This window comes from Etheostoma spectabile, chromosome 12 (assembly GCF_008692095.1).
Source record: "Etheostoma spectabile isolate EspeVRDwgs_2016 chromosome 12, UIUC_Espe_1.0, whole genome shotgun sequence".
In the NCBI taxonomy this organism is placed as follows: domain Eukaryota; kingdom Metazoa; phylum Chordata; class Actinopteri; order Perciformes; family Percidae; genus Etheostoma; species Etheostoma spectabile.
Window position 1 is genome coordinate 8,796,859 of NC_045744.1, and position 19,454 is coordinate 8,816,312.

Below are 19,454 nucleotides of genomic sequence, written 5' to 3' on the forward strand. Positions count from 1 at the left end.
AATCTTAGAAAAAAACCTTTAAGTGAGTTGTGTGTCTCAGTTTTAATAAGGCCAAACCCTTTCTGTTTGAGAGCTTATAATTAATGCTTGCTTCCAACTATTCCTCACTATCTCATTAAACCGTACAGCAAGGTTCAGTGTCCTACTGTTCAGTCCGTCTCTCTTGGCACAAAAGCTGTTATTAGTCTGAAATTTGGAAAATTGTACATGCTCAGTCTTGCAGTGTCTTTTGTTTGGAGGACATGTATTGAGTGGGAAAAAAAGCAAACATGTAAAGCAACCCAGCTAAACCTATTAGGGAGAAGAAAAAAAGGGTGTGTCCTTAGTTGGGTGTGTTTCATGTTTGAAACTGGTCTGTCAAGAGATTGTCGTAATACATGACACTATATTTATAATGTTAAAAAAATATTGTAATGCTTAAATGGCTTGGCAATTCCAGATTAGGTTGTTGGTTTCCATGACCCATGCCTCCCCCCATCTCTCTCAGTTCTCACACTTCCATGTGATAGTAGTGTAGTAGTTATTGGGCTTCAGTGGCTATGGCTCAAGGATAAAACACCAGAGGGCACAATATGTCTGTGAGCCTAGCCGACTATGTTTTGTCCATCGGTCATAAAGGCTGTAAGAGTTTAGAATGACCTGACCAAAGCACTTCAGGCATTGTTAAGTGTTAACGTTTCAGACTTTTCTTTTCCCACACTTTTGCAGCCTGACACTTGACAGAAGGCATGTGTCACCCTACACACTCATCTTTTTCACTCCCTTTCACTTCTCGAAACGCCTATCTGTCGTGTGCTGTGTGTTTAGAGGGATGAAGCGATAAGAGAGAAGTAAGGACAAAGTGAGAAAAAAAAAGGAAACAAAAAATCTACTTGTGGACTCGGCGGAGCTTTGAGCAGCTATGCAAAACACTGAACTCTCAAATGGACTCCTTTTGTCCTCAAGAATGTTGACCCAGGATGACAAATTCTTTGCTCAACCACTATCTCTACTCACTCTTCTGGGGATTAAATGTGTTGGCTTTAAATGAGCAAACATTCCTGAGGTATAACAGAGAAGAATAAGAGCAAATTCCCAAATTCATTGGGAATCTAAATTTAAGAAGAAATCACCTTAGAACTTTAGAATAATTCTTCAGAGGGTGTATAAAGGAGGTTCAGTGAGCCTTCTAGTGGTAATTTGGTGACCTTAGTTAGCCTCAATGAAAGTACATGTATTTCAATTTTTTTTATTTCTATCTTATTTTATTTTATTACAGGAAAAATGCACAGTGATCAATAGCACTGTGCTATGTGCTTATTTCCAACTGCTGTCCCTTTGCCAGATGCATGGTAAATGATCTCTTAAAACTACTAATGAAAAGAATGTAAATCATAACAGGAAAAGGCAGAATTGTCCAATTGTCAAATTAGATGTTATTCCAACAACTGCAAATGAAAAGGTCAATTTATTCCAATAAGACTTCACTAAATAGGCTATGAAGTACACCTACTGTAACAACATTGTATATCCTGCACTTACTGCTATTGCACTTCTGGTTAGACCCAAACTGCATTTCGTTGCCTTGTACCTGTACATGTGTAATGACAATAAAGTTGAATCTAATCTAAAAATCTAATCTAATCTAATACAGGCATAACTCAGATTTACCAGGGATGATGAAATGTCTCCGACATTAAGCTGTCTGTATAAACATCTCCAGGACATGTTTTGAAAATGGAAAACAAATGTGTTTGTTTACAAGTGGATAGGCAACTAGTTAATATCCAGACTTGGCAAATTAGCATAACACAATTTAAGTCACTTTCCCAGGACTAGGGTATATTCTAGATACAGTTAAACCCATGTTGTGATTCCTATTAATTCAACTGAGAAATCCAAGTTAGGATTGCAACATAACTTCTTTAGCAGAATGAACCGAGAAGCCACTGAGCCTGAGCACTGTATCTTCCCACAGAGGCAAGAGGGTGCAGGAGTGTTTCGTAAACACAGCAAGGTGTGGTTTCTATCCAAAAGTGGTCAGCTTCCGTCTATTCACAGCAGCCCATTATCTGCGGAACAAGTGACGGTGAGGGGAGAGGTGCGCGGTCCGTCCTCTGTCTGGACAGCAGAGAAAAACGACTCAAACTTGAATACTTTCTTCAAACATTAAAAACCAACAACAACAACTCGGCAACCATGAATATGTACGGCTCGAACCCTAGACTGGCCAGCGCGGGCCAGAGAAGTAACTCGCGACAAGATTTGTCGAATATGGCGACTTTAGGTCGAAACGACGTGTTCGTCGGTGGAAACGGTTTCCAGGGAGATTACCAAGGCCAGGGCGCCACCTACACCTCCTTCTCCCGGACCTCCATGCACGGCGGGGGGGCAGCGAAAGCACAAGTCCTCGCCATGGGTGCGGGCGGAGGTGGTGGAATGAAGTAAGTAGCCTAGTAACCTGTTGCTTTGAAATTCGCTTTACCAAACTAGTAGCCTACGCCTATGTGTTTGAATTTGCCATTAAATGTTCATGATTAAAATTACAAGTGCAGCTGGTTCTTCATATAGTTAACAAAAATGCTAACCATAAACTAGCCTACAAATCCATGCAAATTATTGAGAAATATTATGTCAGCTGTGTCCAAGAAAAACCACAAAATAAAGTCTTATGAGGGGGGGGGTTCTACACTATGCTTCTATCATTAAAAAGAAAAACCTGTCTCCAAGCAGTTCCAATAGGGCCACTGATAGCTCCATTGAAGAGCACAGCCATGTTACTGAATTCTGTAGAGGCAATTGTAGAGTTCAAGAACACAAGAAGAAGTATCCTGATTTTCTCATTTGATTTCGTAACGTGAATTCTAAGTAATCCTGGGTGTATCACTACTGATCTGTTTCATAATATTATTCTGAATTACAGTAGATGAATTATGTGAACACTCCCCTTGAATGTCCTCCCACTGCTGACAATCCTCCATCATGATGTCAATGTCAAATGTTATAACAGTGATGTCTGTGACAGACAAACTATTTCCTTTTCTGTGTGAAAAAAAAACATCTCCCAAATGCTTAACTCATGATGAACAGAGGTTATGTGCATGGGGGAGCTGCAAGCTCTTTAAAGAGAGAAAGTCAAGAGTTGGTTAGTTTTTTTGTATTGGTGACCCTTTGGTGACCTGTTTCCATGTCCCACAGCCCCAGAGAAATTAATAAACGAGTTTGTGTTGGATTCAAATAAACTAAAATAAAGTTTTTAAGTATTATGCCTCATTAGAAACTACTTTGTCCTTTCTTTAATTTTAACACGTTATTGTTGTTGTTATGCCATGTTGTTCATTAAGAATGTTGGATCATATAATATTCATTTTAGATTCCATGAAATCCAATGATCATTCACAAGCATTTACCAACCTAGTAACTTATTAACTATATTAACAGTATCTGTCTTTGAAACAGTATAATAACAACTTTAAAAAACAAATGAAACAAAGCTAGCTGTGTATAGAATTGATTGATTAAACCACGTATTATGAGCTCTGAAAATGTAGTGTTTTGTTTTTGTCCCTATGTGTAGTGTCCAGGTAATTCAGCAAAAAGCTTTGTTCCTGACAAGCCAGTGCCAGGATTTCCTGCAGAGAGCGAATATGATATTCCAGGGTGTAAGTGTAGCACACAGAGTACACTCAACATAACTGATCTCAAGTGTTTGCTTTCACTTCTAGTGGTAATTAGAATGATATTGACTTCATTGTTAAAATGTTTTCTGTTCACGCATTAACATGATGATGCCATATCAGATTAAAAAACAGGCGATATCATCAGCCAGTTAAAATGAAATATAATTTTGCAGGTGTGTAAAGTGCAGTGTCTATACTGTGTAATTTTATAGGGGGGCCCAGCTGTGGAGGTAGACCAACTGTTGATCATGGCTGCAGAAACCATGGAGCAGATGAAGGTCTATGGCAGAGAGCTGCAGCAAATGCGTATACCTAATGACATCTTCAGAAGGTAAGAAAAGAAAAGTGCAGTGTGAGTTTGTTTGCTGTGTTGGCATGTGTACATGTGTTCATTCATGACTGCGTATAGACATTCTGCCTACATGTTAATGGGTAACATTTGCCAATATTTGAGGTCTTAGAGTAGCATCTGAATGTCATTTTGTAGTTAAACCAAACATTTTAAAGACAAAGGAATTCTGAGGAGTTATCCGCTCTCTGAACATTCTTGTCATTCAGCTGTATTTGCCAAGATGAGCTCTTTAAGCTCTTAATCCATCAGGGTGCCTTAGAAGATTCAAAAAGTATTTTCCTTTTTTGTACAACTCTACAGCTTAGAACAGTTCCAGCACATGCATGGTGATTTGCAACAACAATTAGTCGGTAGTAGGACCATACGACGGAACAGAGGCAGCGTGGGTTCCATTGAGGGGGGGAGGATCTTTAATGATGCCGTGGCTTGGATTACCCAACAGAAGGTGAGCTCATGAGAACATAAAAAAAATTATATATATATATATATATATATATATATATATATGGGTAATGTGTCTGATGCCTTCTGTGACAGCATCATCCACAAACATCTTGGCAAAACTCAGTGCCCAAAAGTTTTTATAACCTGTTTGAGCAGAATGAATTGCTGCACCTGCATGTGTGTGCATGTCTGTATACCTGGGTGAATTAGTGTCCTGTGCACCATTTTTTTTACGTAAAGGGGGGAGGAGTAGGAGGAGGGGGAAGGGTGCACGTACGCTATCACTTATTCTGACCTCCTGTAACTGAAACCATCTGGACACTACCAAAACCTGATCCGTGAGTGAAAGAGGCCTGTGGGTGGTGAGGAAGGATTGAAACAAAGAAGAGGAAAGAGCTCAGCCATTTTAGAAAGAGACGTCGAGAGAGGAAGGCAGGAAGAGAGACAGAGTTGGCAAAGAGGGAGGGAGATAAAGACACGGGCGGGGGGGGGCAAAAAGAAAATTAGAAAGTGAAAAAGTGGGATATCTGACACTCTACACTGAGTCAGTTGTAATAGGAAAGGGTAGTTCAGCAGAACTGTAACATGCTCATGGGAAAACGCCCTTCTACTCTCTACCTCCCCCAACCTCACACCCAACCAAAAACACACCCTGTCATTCTGTCAATGCTTCAAGCCTCACCCTTTTAAATTCATAATTTATTTCCTCCCTGTTATGGGATATAGAAACATTTCTTTATATATTTTTCAGTGACAGCCTTTGTATTTTAGGTATTTGCTTGTTTTCAAATTCCAAAACCGGGAACACATCACCTGATGCACTACTGCTGCCATTTTTACTTAGTGTCTCTATTTACTGCTGGTTACGCGTTTAGCCATTGTACCTACAGTCTAACATAGAACTTTCTTGACCTTTCTACTCTGGACATTAGCTCTTCTGCTGACAATCTCTTAACAACCAAGTCATGGGTAGCTTCAGCCAAGCAGTCATAAAGGAAATGGGAGTGGTGAGAGAACAAAAGCTTTGAGAGAGAAAGAGAGAAAAAATGCGAGTCAAGAGCAGGGACTGGCTGAGGTCAGTTTGCCTGCAGAGCTCTTATCAAAGCTGAGTGAGGGCTGCAAAGGAGAGGGGAATAGTTGGGATAGTTTCCTGCTTAACAATGGACCTAATGATTATATGCTGCCACCTAGAGGACAAAGAGTGACATAAGTCAGGGAGTTGATAGCAGGCAGACTAGTGCATATGTTGAGATTTAGAATAATATTGCCTAAAAGAATAAGGAGGTCTCAGTGGGTTTTCTAGTACTGAAAAAAACATGACAAGTCAAGAGTTGATGATATAAATAAGGATGGCCTATGTAGCTAAAGCCGGTAAAACTTTGTCCCCTGTGCTCCAGAGCTTCATTGTTTTCCTGAAACTATTAAAAACCCATTAATGCGAATTAATACACATTAATGAGCCACACCTTTGCATTGGGTGACATGTGGCACTTGTTTACTTTGAGTCAATTCCACATATAGTACACTGTCCCGCTGACTAGAGCACTACTTGTGAATTATTTCGCAGTTGAAAATAGACCCCAAAAAAATGCAAAAGTAACTCCTGTTAGAGTAGCATTTGCTAAATACTGTGGTACCCAGGTGTTTAGGGAACACAGATTTAAGAAAAAAGAAAGTGTTTTGGGGAATTATTGTAAAAGTCTTTGGTAGGAATAAATAGGCTTAGGGCAGAGTTCCACAGGAAGGAAGGGCAGAAATCATTGAGGGATGTATTATGCATTGTTTGTTTTTTATGGAGTTTGTTGACAATTAAAAGTAATATTGCCTTATTCTTAAAAATGTGTATATATACAGTATAAACATATTAATTCATGAACCATTTCACAGTAATGTTCTACAAAATATGTAATTTTGCATCAAATAAGGTTAATTTTTAAGTTGTTATTGTATGTATATTTGAAGTTAATGCATTTTAAAAGGATATAATGACTGTGATTCTGCATCTTGTAGCGCATGATTGAGACAGCTCCATGGGGAGATGATGCCGAAACCATAGAAAAACAAATCGTAAACCAAAACAAAAACCACAGCTCTATCCAGAGGAGCCAAGAAGTAGACCGTGCCAGAGATGAACTGGTAAGTGGTCACCCTGTGTTCCTATTTTGAAGCTCTTCTCAGTTGCTTATTTACTTTGGACTGGATTCTTTAGATATCTTGTTTATTGAGTGGGATTGCCATCTATGTGTCATGTGTACAAAGGTTTTTTGTTTCTATTTAAAACTGAGCAAAAACCAAAATCTTGTTTTTGTAGAGAGGCGACAAGTACAACCTTTCCATCCTGGAACAAGAATGGGAAAGCTTACAGGTAGAACCAAACTCTTTTACAAAAATTGTATTTTTTCTATATTGTCAAAATCACTAGCATCATTGTTCCTTTTTTTTTCTTCTTTTTTTTATTTTTAGCAAATTCATAAATTTACATTGTGTCTGTCTCAGAAAATGTCCCACAGCCGTGTGGTTCAGCTCCGAGAACTTAAGGACATCATCGGGGAGATCTCCCGAGCCATCATGTGGGTGAATGAGAGAGAGGAGGAAGAGCTTATGTTTGACTGGGGAGACAAGAACATCGACCAGTATATCCCTAGGAAGCAAGAGAGCTACTCAGTAAGGATCTCTGTCTGAAGTCTTTTCTCCTGGTTGGATGCTTCTGTTTTAGTTTATGGCTGTGATTATACCCTAATAATTGATGTATTTTTATTACCTAAACCCCTAAGTATGTTGGCTTTCAGAGTCCAAGGTCTAGTCTTTTGGGTCCCTTACTTTCTGTTCTCCTGACAGGGGCTGATGAGGGACCTGGAGGAGAAAGAGAAGGAGCTAAACAAGCTCAAAGTGAAAGCCGATGGACTTGTGAACAACAACCACCCTGCCTCAGATAAGATTGAAGTAAGGTGTTTTGTTTTTTTATGGATGTTTTCTTGTCTTAAAGAGTAAAGTGTTCATTGCATTTGTACTGATGACTTTGTGTGTGCCCACAGGCCTACATGGACACTTTACAGACCCAGTGGAGCTGGCTGCTGCAGATCACCAAGTGTATCCATGTACATTTGAAAGAGAATGCTGCCTACAGCCAAGTAAGGGCTCAGTTCAGCTCTAGCTTTTATACAGATAGAGCACTGTATGTCATCATGTGAACACTTATCAAAGCTTTTTGCTGCCCTCCTCAGTTTTTCAAGGAGGCCAATGAGACCTATGCAAAGCTGCAGAAGGAGTGTGAGGCTATCCGAAACAAGTACACGTGCGACAAGAACACCACACTGGATAACCTCACTGAACTCCTGAAAAACCTAGAGGTATCATGATACACTTCTGCACTTCTTCCTGCTGGTGTGAAGCACAAGACATGCTCAGACTATTGGTTCTGGTGTGACATGTCTGTGTAACTGGTTTGGCCAGTTCTATTTTTAAGAGACTAAATAGAATGCCTCTGCATGTCCGCGTTCATTCTGTAGAGTTTTGAATTTTGAATAAATGTTGCAGTTTACAGTGGCTCATTTAAAAACACAAGTCGGATTTTTTGCATGTTCACAGAAAGATAAGGAGCGAGTCATGGAGAATAAGAGGCAGGTCCAAAGTCTGGTCAACAAATCTAAGACCATTGTCAGGTTGAAACCTCGCAACCCTGAGGAAAAGATCAGCAGCCCTGTTATTGTACAGGCCTTATGTGACTTTAAACAAGACCAGGTGGGATATATGCTCTCTCTCAACTTACACACACACACGCACACACACACACACACACACACACACACACACACACACACACACAGGCACAGACACAGACACAGAGTAAAAAGTGTAATACTACAAATATTATTTTCTTCTGTTTATTTGTTTTGTGCTCCAGATAGGGATTTCAAAAGGGAATGAGGGCATCCTGAAGGATAACACGCAGCGCAGCAAGTGGCTTGTGACGGGACCTGGAGGTATGGACATGTTGATTCCTTCGGTGTGTCTGCTGATCCCCCCACCAAACCCGCTCAGCATCGGTCTCGCCAACAAGTAAGAATCATTCGGCCAATGTAGAACAATGTTGGTCCGTGAAAATCCTGTTCAGATATTTGTCAGGGCAATTAAAACTGTTCAGCTCACAGGATTTTTTTATGTAATAAATATATTGGATACATAAAATTTCCGAGATGCTAGATAAGAAAACAAGCTTTCTTTTGGGATGGTATATTTTGCTGACATTGCCCAATAGATTCTAAAAGGTTTGAATAAACCTAAGAGGCCAGAAATAACCATTAACCCACAAAGGTCCAAGTAGTCATTCAGATAAAAAGAAAAAATTTGATAAATATTCCTTTATGCTATATTATCATGTAGTATCTGCATAGTAATGGCTTTTGCTGTTTACTAGGAATGAGCAGTATTATGAAGCCATCATGAGCATCTGGAATCAGCTCTACATCAACATCAAGAGTCTCATCTCATGGCAATACTGCCTCAAAGATGTGAATTACATCAACTCCCTCACTGTCAGCATGGTAAGCGTTTTCTTGTTACAATAACATACCAAGCAAAGCGGAATTTGATTCAGTTTCTGTCTTATCGGAGACACTGTCTGCAAGAATTGGCTCACTTCCTGTTTCTTTTACTAAACCTGACCCTTCTTCATTGTCTTGCAGCTGTCTAAGATGCGTCCCGACGAGTACCGCAATATCATCAAAAGACTGGAGACTCACTACCAAGAGTTCATGCGTACCAGCCAAGGTTCTGAGCTGTTTGGGGAAGAGGAGAAGAAAACCATGCAGGGCCAATTTGATAAAGCCCAAACCTACTATGATACACTGATTATCCAGCTGCCTGCTTATAGTGAGTGTACAGTCTCTTTACTTTATCCCTAAATTGTCAGTCCACTAAATTTGTTACAAAAATACTGCTGTTATTTTCCCACTTTAATCGATATTCTTAACATTTTCCACCAACCAATAAAGAGGACGAAGGGGTGAAGCCTGAAAATGTCAAGCCTCCGACTCCCCCAGCCAGTTCTACCATCAGCCTTACCCTGCTCCACAGTCTGCAAGAACTTCGACGCAGGCTGGAGCTGGCTGAGTCCGGTCTCACCAGTCATTTACACGTCCCCCTGGGAGACAATAGTGTGCATGAGTGCTCAGTGCACATCCAGAAGCTGCAGGTGTGTAACTTTTAGTTTATTGTTCTATCTGATTAAAAATTTGTTTTTTTTCTTTGCAACAAAAAAAACATTTAAAAATGGGCAAAATATAGAAGAAATATAACGAGCACTTTGTTAAACAAAACAAAACATGCATTTCTTGTTTCAAGCACTGTGAGAAACAACTGATTATGCTAAATGTAACTTATTGTGACATTTTCATATCCAGACTGTGCACCAAGACTTGGACTCCATTCATGATGAGTACCTGCGACTAAGAGAAAAGATTATAAAGCAGCTTGAAGGGATACCTGCAGACTCTGAGCATGCCAAGTTTCTCCGCTCTGAACTAGAAATTATCAACCAAAAACTAGGAGGCCTGCAGGGTCTCTACCCAGCCTACCTTCAAAGGTACATTGTTTTAATCACATCTCTTTTTTATTCATACCATAATGATTGAGAAAATACTGCACAAATAAAGTAAATGCTGGCACCGGAACTTGTGGCAACATACAGCTTTACTGATTATAGACTAAAAATATATATTTTTCATTAAATGTAGTGACATTTACAATTTAATATAATGTAATGACTTTGTGTCTTTAACAGGCTGTCGGCTCTTAAGGCCTTGCTCCAGAGCCTACTCCAGGCTGAAGATATCATTAAAGTCAATGAGGCCCGGCTGACAGAGAAGGAGACCACCTCTCTGGACCCTCGAGAGGTTGAAAAATATCGGAGCACGCTAAAGGTTTGACACACTTTTTATATTTAGTTTGAACTGCAGTCTCTTGCCTTTCCAGTCTCGAGCCATATAACTCACTGAATCCTTGTTGTCCTCTCTGGGACAAAAATTATGGCTAAGGTTCCACACATGGGTCACATGACAAATCCCAGCAGTGGGAATGTAACACAGTATATTTACTCAAGTACTGTACTTGAATTGAGGTACTTGTACTTTACTCTATTTCATGTTTCCATGTTATGCCACTATATATGTGTACACACCACTACAATCAAGTTAAAAGTAGTAATAATCCAATATATGATGGCATAATCATACATATTGTCATAGTGCCCACCTCTAAATGTAAATAAGACTTAAATAGAATGTATCTTTACAGTTGAAATTTTTTAATTTTAATCTGTTTTGGGATTTTCTAATAAAGCAAATGAAGAGTGATCTGGAGCAAAAACGAGACTTGCTGACAGCCATGGAGTCTGACCTGGCTAAAGCAGTGCACTGGAATGGTCAAATGTCTGCACCTTTCCACAAGTGTGACGTGGACTTGTCCAAGTTCTCCGACCTGGTGGGTCAGATGTCTGACCGCTGGCGCCGCATCCAAACCCAGATTGACAGCAGGTAGGATAGTCTGTACATGTACACACATTGCTTCAGTACCTGTGACTATTTCTTCACATCCTCCATTTGTCGGTGTTGGTAAAAACACCCCAAAAAGTCCTTTCATCCCTTCCTCTTCCTCCCACCCTCTCCTCCTCAGAGTGTGGGACTTGGAGAAGCAGGAAAAACAGCTGAATCATTATCAGCAGAGCAGCACTCAGCTGGAACAGTGGATAGACAATGCCAGGAAGCGCCAGGACACCCTTCAGCTAGTTAAACTCAGCAACATCCAGACTCTAATGGACCACCTCAACCAACAGAAGGCACGTCTTTCCTTGTTTACATAAACATATTGTAATTAATCTTTTTTTCAACTGTACTGATTTGATTTTAAATTGGAAATAGCCTCCATTTACAAGGTATTGAGCTTCTGACAGCCTTGAGCATTGATGTAGGTGTGTGGATTTTATACATCACACACAGAACAGCAACAGTAAAGTAAAACGTGTCAGTTTTTCTCAGATGATGTATGGAATTCTACTTACTTTCCCTTGGGACCACGACAATTAATTTGAGTAACTGCTTGTCATAATATCATTAACATTCTTGTCTAATAAAGTAATTGATGTCTAAGAAGAACCACCAACTGGACAGTGTCAAGCCAGATTAAATCAGTGATTTTAATGCCCCCTTTTGACCGCACAGGCACTTCACACTGAAATTAAAGGAAAGAAGGAGAAAGTAGAGGTTGTGCAGAAAAACGCAGACACATGTGCTTCCTCCATAAAGGTAGGTTGTCAATTAATGTGCAGCGTTTTCTTTCATTTTAAAACATTTTTTTAGATGTTTACAAGCTGATGAACCAAAGGCACGAATTGTACAAATAATGAAGACCATGTTGTGTTGTGGGTTTTTTAGGACTATGAGCTGCAGCTTGCTTCTTATAGTTCGGGCCTGGAAACTCTTCTTAATATTCCTATCAAGAGAACAATGTTGCAGTCCCCTGCTTCTGTGGTCAGACAAGAGGTATGAGTACTGTCTCTCCATTAAGTCATTGTAAACCAATTTTCATTTAGCTATTAGTTATTACACATTCCAGTTTTCATTAAAAGTTGATCTTATGTTTCTCAATAATTAATGAAACAATGGTAATTTTCTTTAGTATTATGAGCTCATGTAATACAACCAATTTTAAGGTTAAACGCCTAATTAAATTTGTCATGTAAAGTACAAAATGAAATTAACACATGATCAATTGACGATTGATGATCAGTATTCCTCCACCTTTTTTCTATTATTCAAATATTTTTATTGGATTTTGAATTGTAAACACTTATAATTAATAAGTGTAATAATTAATTACAATCAATAAATCCCCAATCCCCAATCAGCAACCCTGACATATACAATAATAAAATAACGAAAATAAAACAAAGAAACGTACCCTAAGGAATACAAATTAATTAATTAATTAATTAAAAAACTGACATGTTACAGAGTTACAGAGCCTGTGAATCTCAATCACTTTTTTTACCTCCCATCAGGCGGCTGACCTCCAGTCCAACTACATAGAGCTACTCACCCGCTCTAGTGACTACTACAAGTTCCTTGGGGAGCTACTGAAGAACATGGAAGAGCTTAAGGTAGGTGTCGGATTTGTATGAGACCATTTAAGACATCATTACGAGTCAATAATATTGTGTTAGTAAAATAAATAGTATGATTAAAAAAACAAATAGGCTTGTTTAACAATATGAAAGTAATTGACTGAGGCTCTTTCTGTTTTTGTCAATGCAATCAGATCAGGAACACCAAGATCGAGATGCTGGAGGAGGAACTAAAGCGTCTGAAGGACGACATCCAGGACCGTAACCAGAAAAACAAGTCTCTTGAGGATGCTTTGGCCCGCTGTAAGCTGGACCTCACTCAATCACGAGATCAGCTCATTTCTATGGAGGAAGTGAAAAGAACCACAGCAATACAAGTCAGCGCTACCAGGGAGAGCCTGGACAGCACACACAACCAGCTTCAAGATCTCAACGACCAGCTGACCCGCATTAAATACCAGCTGGATGAAGAGAAGAGGAAACGAGTATTGGCAGAGGAACGCTACACCAGCCAGCAGGAAGAGTATGAGGCGGCTCTTCGCCGCAGACAGAAAGAACAGGAAGAATTCAACTGGACCAAAATTGACCTGGAAAAGTCTGTGAAAGACAAGGACCATGAACTGCAGAGGATGAAGATACTGCTAGACGAGGAAGCGACTCGTCGACGAAACGCTGAATCAGAAATGTCAAAGGTAAGATCACAGTGCACCCAGGAGGTTAATCAGCTTAAGCAGACATACGAGACACAGATCCACGTTACCAAGTCCACGATCCTAAAAGCCTCACAGCAGAAAGAAGAAGACACAGCAGGACTGAGACTGCAAGTTGACAGACTCACTGCCGAGAAGAAAGATCTAGAGGAGGAGCTGAGGAGACTGAGGCAGTCCATTGCTCACACAGAAGAGCAGAAAAGCAGAGCAGAGCAGGAGGCCAGCCAGCAGAGGGCCTCAGTGGTGCAAGAAACAAGGATGCGCAGCGAGTTGGAGATTCAGCTGAGAACACTCATGCAGCAGGGAGGACAGGATGAGCTCAAACTGAAGGAGGCCATCAAAAACAATCAGGAGAAATCCAGGCAGATCAGCATGCTAACCTTTAACCTGGAGGAGGAAGGGAAGAAGAGGAGAGCTCTGGAATTGGAAATCAATCACCTGAAACAGGCGGAGGCAGACCTGAAGGCAAAGAACACCTCCTATCTGGAGTCCATTAACAAGCTTAAAGTGTACGAGCAGGAGATCAGCATCACCCGAGTACAGCTGGAGAAGCAGACCAGTGAGAAATCCCAGGCTGAGCAGAATTCTGTCAGGATGCAGAGCCGTATCCGAGAACTTCAGTGCTCTCTGGATGGAATGGAAGCAGAGTTGGAGAAGCAAAAGAAGACAGCCCAGGAGGAGTTCACACGTAGAAAGAGAATGGAGGCAGAGTTGGAGAGGATGACACATACTTGCAGAGAGCACACCACCACAATTAGCACACTGAAGTCTATCCAGCTAGAGACTTCCAACTCTGGAAGGAAGTATGAGCAGGACATCAGTGCCCTCCAGGAGGCTTTGGACAAGAGTCTGAAAGAGCATAAAGTCACCAAGCAAGAACTGGCAGCTGTCATGGCTGAGCTGAGGACCCTTAAACAGAAACTCCAGCAGGAACAGGCTCGGACACATGAGCTCAACCAACGCAATGAGAGCCTGTATAAGACCATTGAGGAGAAGAGCCGCCAGCTTAACGAATACATAACCGAGATTGAAAAGCAGAAGACTCTGACGCAGAACCTGACCAAGGAGAGACTGAGGTTGGATGAGGAGCTGAGGACAGTTAGACAGGAGAGAGATGAGCTAAAGCATAGTAAAGCCACTATTGATGGAGAGAGTGCCACTCAGATCTCAGCTTTGCATGTCCAACTTCAGAGTAGCACCAAGAAGACAGCCGAGCTCCAGGCTCTCATCAATGACCTGACCAAGGAGAGAGAAAAGCTTAAATTGGAAACAGACAAATTCCAAAAGCAATCAATCGAGGTATTTTTGATTGCATTGAAGGATCATCTACACATATTTGAACTAATTTTGTCTGCTTTTGCATGGATGGCTGCATTAAGATTAAGCATCTTTTTAAAGTGGCCCTGTTATATTAGTGACACCTGACTTAATTTAGTTTTGCTTGAAAATTAGTTGCTTACAAATGGTCTTGCTTTGACATGCATGTTGTTCACCCTTTTGACTTTGTATATTATGTGACTGAAATTAACTCACACAATAATAACAATCTCAATTAATCACTGCATACTAATTAATGTATTAAATATACTGTATGTACATATATTTAACAAACTGTATATACAGTATATATGGGTTTTGATAGGCTCTTAAACCATGCTTTGTAATTAGTTCATCAGATTTGTGGCTCTGCATAATCTGATTTTAGCTCTGTGCATCACTTATTGTCATTTCTTTAAAGACATAATATAATAATGTGTTTTCTTATTTCCCCCCCAGACATCCATGATGGTGCATGAATCCCAAAGCCAATACAGTGAGCTGCTGCTGCAGAGGGACAGCTTGCTATCTAAGCTTAAATTGCTGGAGCAGGACAAGACTCGTCAGCAGCGCGTAGAAGAGGAACTCAGCCGCATCAAGCTGACACTAGAGACGGAGCTCCGCAACAAACAGCGGCTGCAGGAGGAAAAGAATGCTGCCCTCAAGGATTTCAACTACATGAAGAGCCAGTACGAGCTGAGAGACAGCCACATTAGGCAGTTTGAATCAGACAGAGACAAGGCTGAACGAGACAGGCTCTCCCTGAAGAATGAAATTGAGAGGCTCATGAGGGAGCTAAAGAGTGTAGAGGAGAGGTACAAGAGTCGTCTGTTGATCTCTGAAAAGGAGGCATCAGAACTGGCTCTCAAGAGAGATGCCCTGGAGAGAGAGATACACAGGTTGCAGCAGAGACCCAGCGCTCAGGCCAAGCAGACCCAGACAGATGAGAAGGTCCCAACAATCGATCCATCCAAGCTGATATTTGATGGGGTGCGCCACAAAGTCACAGCCCACCAGCTTTGTGACTGTGATATAATCAGTAAAGCCACGCTAGACCAGCTCCTAAAGGGGAAAAAGAGCGTGGATGAGGTAGCTGTGGACATCCAGCCCAGTCTTAAGGGTACCGGCATAATTGCTGGCATGACATCTGCTTCTCAAGGGAAAATGCCATTCACTAAAGCAAAAAACAAGAATCTCCTCAGCCGGGAGAGTGCCCTAATGCTCCTGGAAGCTCAAGCTGCAACAGGCTACATAGTGGACCCTGCATTTAATGAAAAGATGCCTGTGGATACTGCCTGCTCAAGAGGAATTGTAGACACAGAAGACAGAGACACCTTGGTGACAGCTGAAGCAGCTAGCACAGGCTTTAAAGATCCATACACTGGCAAAGTGTTATCGTAGGTCAGGCTTGCAAACAGGGCCGCGTAGACAAAGTCACAACCATCCGCTTGCTCCAGGCTCAGGAGTCTGTTGGAGGTATATTAGACCCTGTTCTGAGTGTGTTCCTTCCAATAGATCTGGCTTTGGATCGCAATCTTATTGATGAGGAGCTCTACAGGGCTTTGGCCAAAAAACCCACCTGCTACCTGGAGCCAGCGACAGGACAGAAGATAAGCTATAATGACTTAAGGAAAACGTGTGTGGTGGAACCTGTTTCTGGCTTGCTTCTACTCCAAGAAAAGTCAAGTCAAGAAAAGCCCATGACAGTAAAGGGTCTTCGTGGTGAAGTTGCTGTTAGTGACCTTGTCAACTCTGACCTGCTGGATGAAACTGATTTGGCAAAGCTCAAAGAGGGCAAGCTCACCAGCAGAGACATTGAAGACAAGCTGAAGTCTTATCTATATGGCTCTACCTGCATTGCAGGGATCTACGATGAGGCCAATGACCACGTAATGCCTTTCTATCAGGCAATGAAGGAAGGCCTGCTCATGAGAGGAACCACCCTGGAGCTTCTCGAGGCCCAAGCTGCCTCTGGCTTTATTGTTGATCCAGTCAACAATGTGTTTTTGACAGTAGAGGAGGCCTCAAAGAGAGGTCTGATAGGAAAAGAGTTCAAGAATAAGCTGCTGTCTGCAGAGAAGGCAGTAACTGGATACACAGACCCATCTACAGGAATGACAATCTCCCTCTTCCAGGCTATTGAAAAAGACCTTATTGAGAAAGGTCATGGAATCCGCCTTCTTGAGGCCCAAATTGCCAGCGGCGGGATTATTGACCCCAAAGAGAGCCACCGTATTGATGTTGCTGTTGCATATAAAAGGGGATACTTTGATAAAGAGATGAATGAGATCCTAACTTATGAAGGAGATGATACAAAAGGGTTCTTTGACCCTAATACTAAGGAAAACCTGACATATCTTCAACTTAAGGACAGGTGCATAACAGATCGCAAAACAGGCCTAATACTCCTGCCACTTAAAGATAAGAAGAAGCCCCAGAAGTCACAGGAGAGCCGTACCAATATCCTGCGCAAGAGGCGAGTTGTGATTGTTGACCCAGACACTGGGCTGGAGATGTCAGTGAGGGAGGCCTATCACCGGGAGCTAATTGACTATGACACTTTCCTGGAGTTGTCGGAGCAGGAGTGCGAGTGGGAGGAAATAACTATTAAGGGGTCTGATGGCTCTGCACGTTTGGTGATAGTGGACAGGAAAACAGGAACCAAATATGACATCCAGGACTGCCTGGACCGCGGTGTCATTGACCAGAAGTCTTTGGATCAGTATCGTGGCGGAACGCTAACCTTGACGGAGATTGCTGACCAAATAACCAGCAGAACCAGCAGCACAGAGATGACCATTGCAGCCATCAACGTTGATGACATGGTCACCTGCAGCACTCCCACCCAGGGCGCACCATCTTCTCCAACCGTCCGTAAACGCTTCAACAGCATTTCAATCACTGTTTCTCCCCCTGACATGTTCGATGACCAAAGCCCTGTGGCAGCTATATTTGACACAGAGACCTTGGAGAAAATCACTATGTCTGAAGCGCTCCGAAGAGGCATAGTTGACACTATTACAGCACAGAGGCTACTGGAGGCCCAAGCAAGCACAGGTGGTATTATCAACCCTGCCACTGGTGAGAGACTGTCACTGCAGGATGCTGTCCATCAGGGTATCATTGATGAAAGCATGAGCGCTAAGCTGAAACCTGCCCAGAAAGCCTATGTTGGTTTCGAGGATGTGAAGACTAAAAGAAAGATGTCTGCTGCAGAGGCAGTGAAGGAGACATGGTTGCCCTATGAAGCTGGCCAGAGATTTTTGGAGTTTCAGTACCTGACAGGAGGCCTGATAGAGCCTGGCACTGAACGTCGCATCACCATTGAAGAGGCTATCCGCAGAGGTTGGCTAGATGGTCAAGGGGCCCAGAAGCTTCAGGATTCACGGAATCACCAGAAGAACCTGACCTGTCCTAAGACAAAACTGAAGATCTCCTACAAGGAAGCCATGGACAGCTGCATGGTGGAAGAAAGCAATGGTATGAAGATGCTGCAGGCCTCCTCAATGTCCACCAAGGGAATCAGCAGCCCTTACAATGTTTCTAACCCAGGGTCACGCTCTGGGTCCAGGGCCGGTTCGCTAGCCGGTTCCAGGAATGGATCTCGTAGAGGCAGTGTAGATTACTCCTCTACTTACAGCTATAGCTTCTCCTCCAGCAGTACCAACTTCAGCTCTAACACTCTCTCTTAATACACAGCATAGAAAAAAAGAATGAAACTAGAGTAGTTATACCCAGCCTTGGTGTTTTAAGTACTTTCATAACAGTTTGCTTTTCTAATCTTCTTCTGCAACCTATGATATTGTGGGAGGTTTGTTTAAATACTGACTCTGATTCTAAGTGTTTGCAGTTTTTGGGTGATTTGGTGTTTCAATATTATACGTAATGCGGGTTTAATTAATGCTGAAAAAAATGTTAAATGAATATATTTTCCAAGGCACATTTTAACATATGGCTTTGTTTTAGAATGTAACAATTTGTTATTTCAAAATATGGTTGTTCAACTTAGCTTCAGCATGCAGTCAAAATTACTATTTTTTACTCCTAGTTTTTTGCAGCTTGACTTTTATGTTTTTAACATTCTTTGGTTAATTGCTGATGCTGAGGTTTAGTTTAAAATGTAATGATCACTAACATGTTATTCTCACATGATCAAAAATAAAGTTGTCATAAAAATTTTGATTCATTCATTTACTCATTCATTTACTACCTGTATATTCTCTGTATTGTGCATTCAAAGCTGAAACAGTTCCCTGGATAAGGAGAGGCTCAGCAGTTTCCATAGTGACCTATGGATGGCGCTAATTGTCATGCTAAAACGGTTTGAGTGCAAAGTTGTACCACAGAGGTAGAAAACAAAATGGTACACTTTGGTTAAAGTGTAATGTTAGCAGGACTGTGGTGTTGAAATGATTAACATAGCCTGCTAAGCCACTAGCAATGCATGAGCTGTTTGTATGATGTTTGAACTTTGATTAGAAAGGTCTCGTAAATAAATAAATATAGGTACTGATAACCAAGAATTACATACAGTGGTGCTCATAAATTTATAATTCCATGCTAAAGTTGACTAGAAATAGGAAGAAAAAAAAATAATCTTTTGGAAATTGATCTTTATGACTTCAATAAAAAAATAGGAAAAATCCAACCTTTAATGACACCAATTTTCTTTGTGAATGAATAATGTATAGTTAATAAATAAATGTTCTTCCTCAAAATACACATCCACTTTGTTAAATTCCCATAGAGGTAGGCAGATTTTAATTTTTAAAGGCCAGTTATTTCATCCCACATCGTCACATACCCTTCACAAAGAAAATTTGTGTCATTAAAGGTTGGATTTTCCTAATTTT

General features: G+C 41.2%; 1 protein-coding gene across 1 annotated transcript; it reads left to right on the forward strand.

The window, feature by feature from the left end:
• Positions 1-1,991: 1,991 nt before the first annotated feature.
• LOC116699170 (desmoplakin-like) lies at positions 1,992-18,780 on the forward strand. Its single transcript, XM_032531618.1, is given in 25 exon segments — positions 1,992-2,423; positions 3,557-3,641; positions 3,872-3,990; positions 4,312-4,456; positions 6,466-6,591; positions 6,767-6,820; positions 6,952-7,119; positions 7,294-7,398; positions 7,491-7,586; positions 7,680-7,805; positions 8,044-8,196; positions 8,360-8,514; positions 8,873-8,999; positions 9,141-9,327; positions 9,450-9,649; positions 9,858-10,039; positions 10,238-10,376; positions 10,795-10,988; positions 11,128-11,290; positions 11,673-11,756; positions 11,886-11,993; positions 12,512-12,610; positions 12,769-14,583; positions 15,061-15,988; positions 15,991-18,780. Coding segments are annotated over 25 exon segments (8,106 nt in total). The 5' UTR covers positions 1,992-2,178; the 3' UTR covers positions 18,294-18,780.
• Positions 18,781-19,454: the final 674 nt, after the last annotated feature.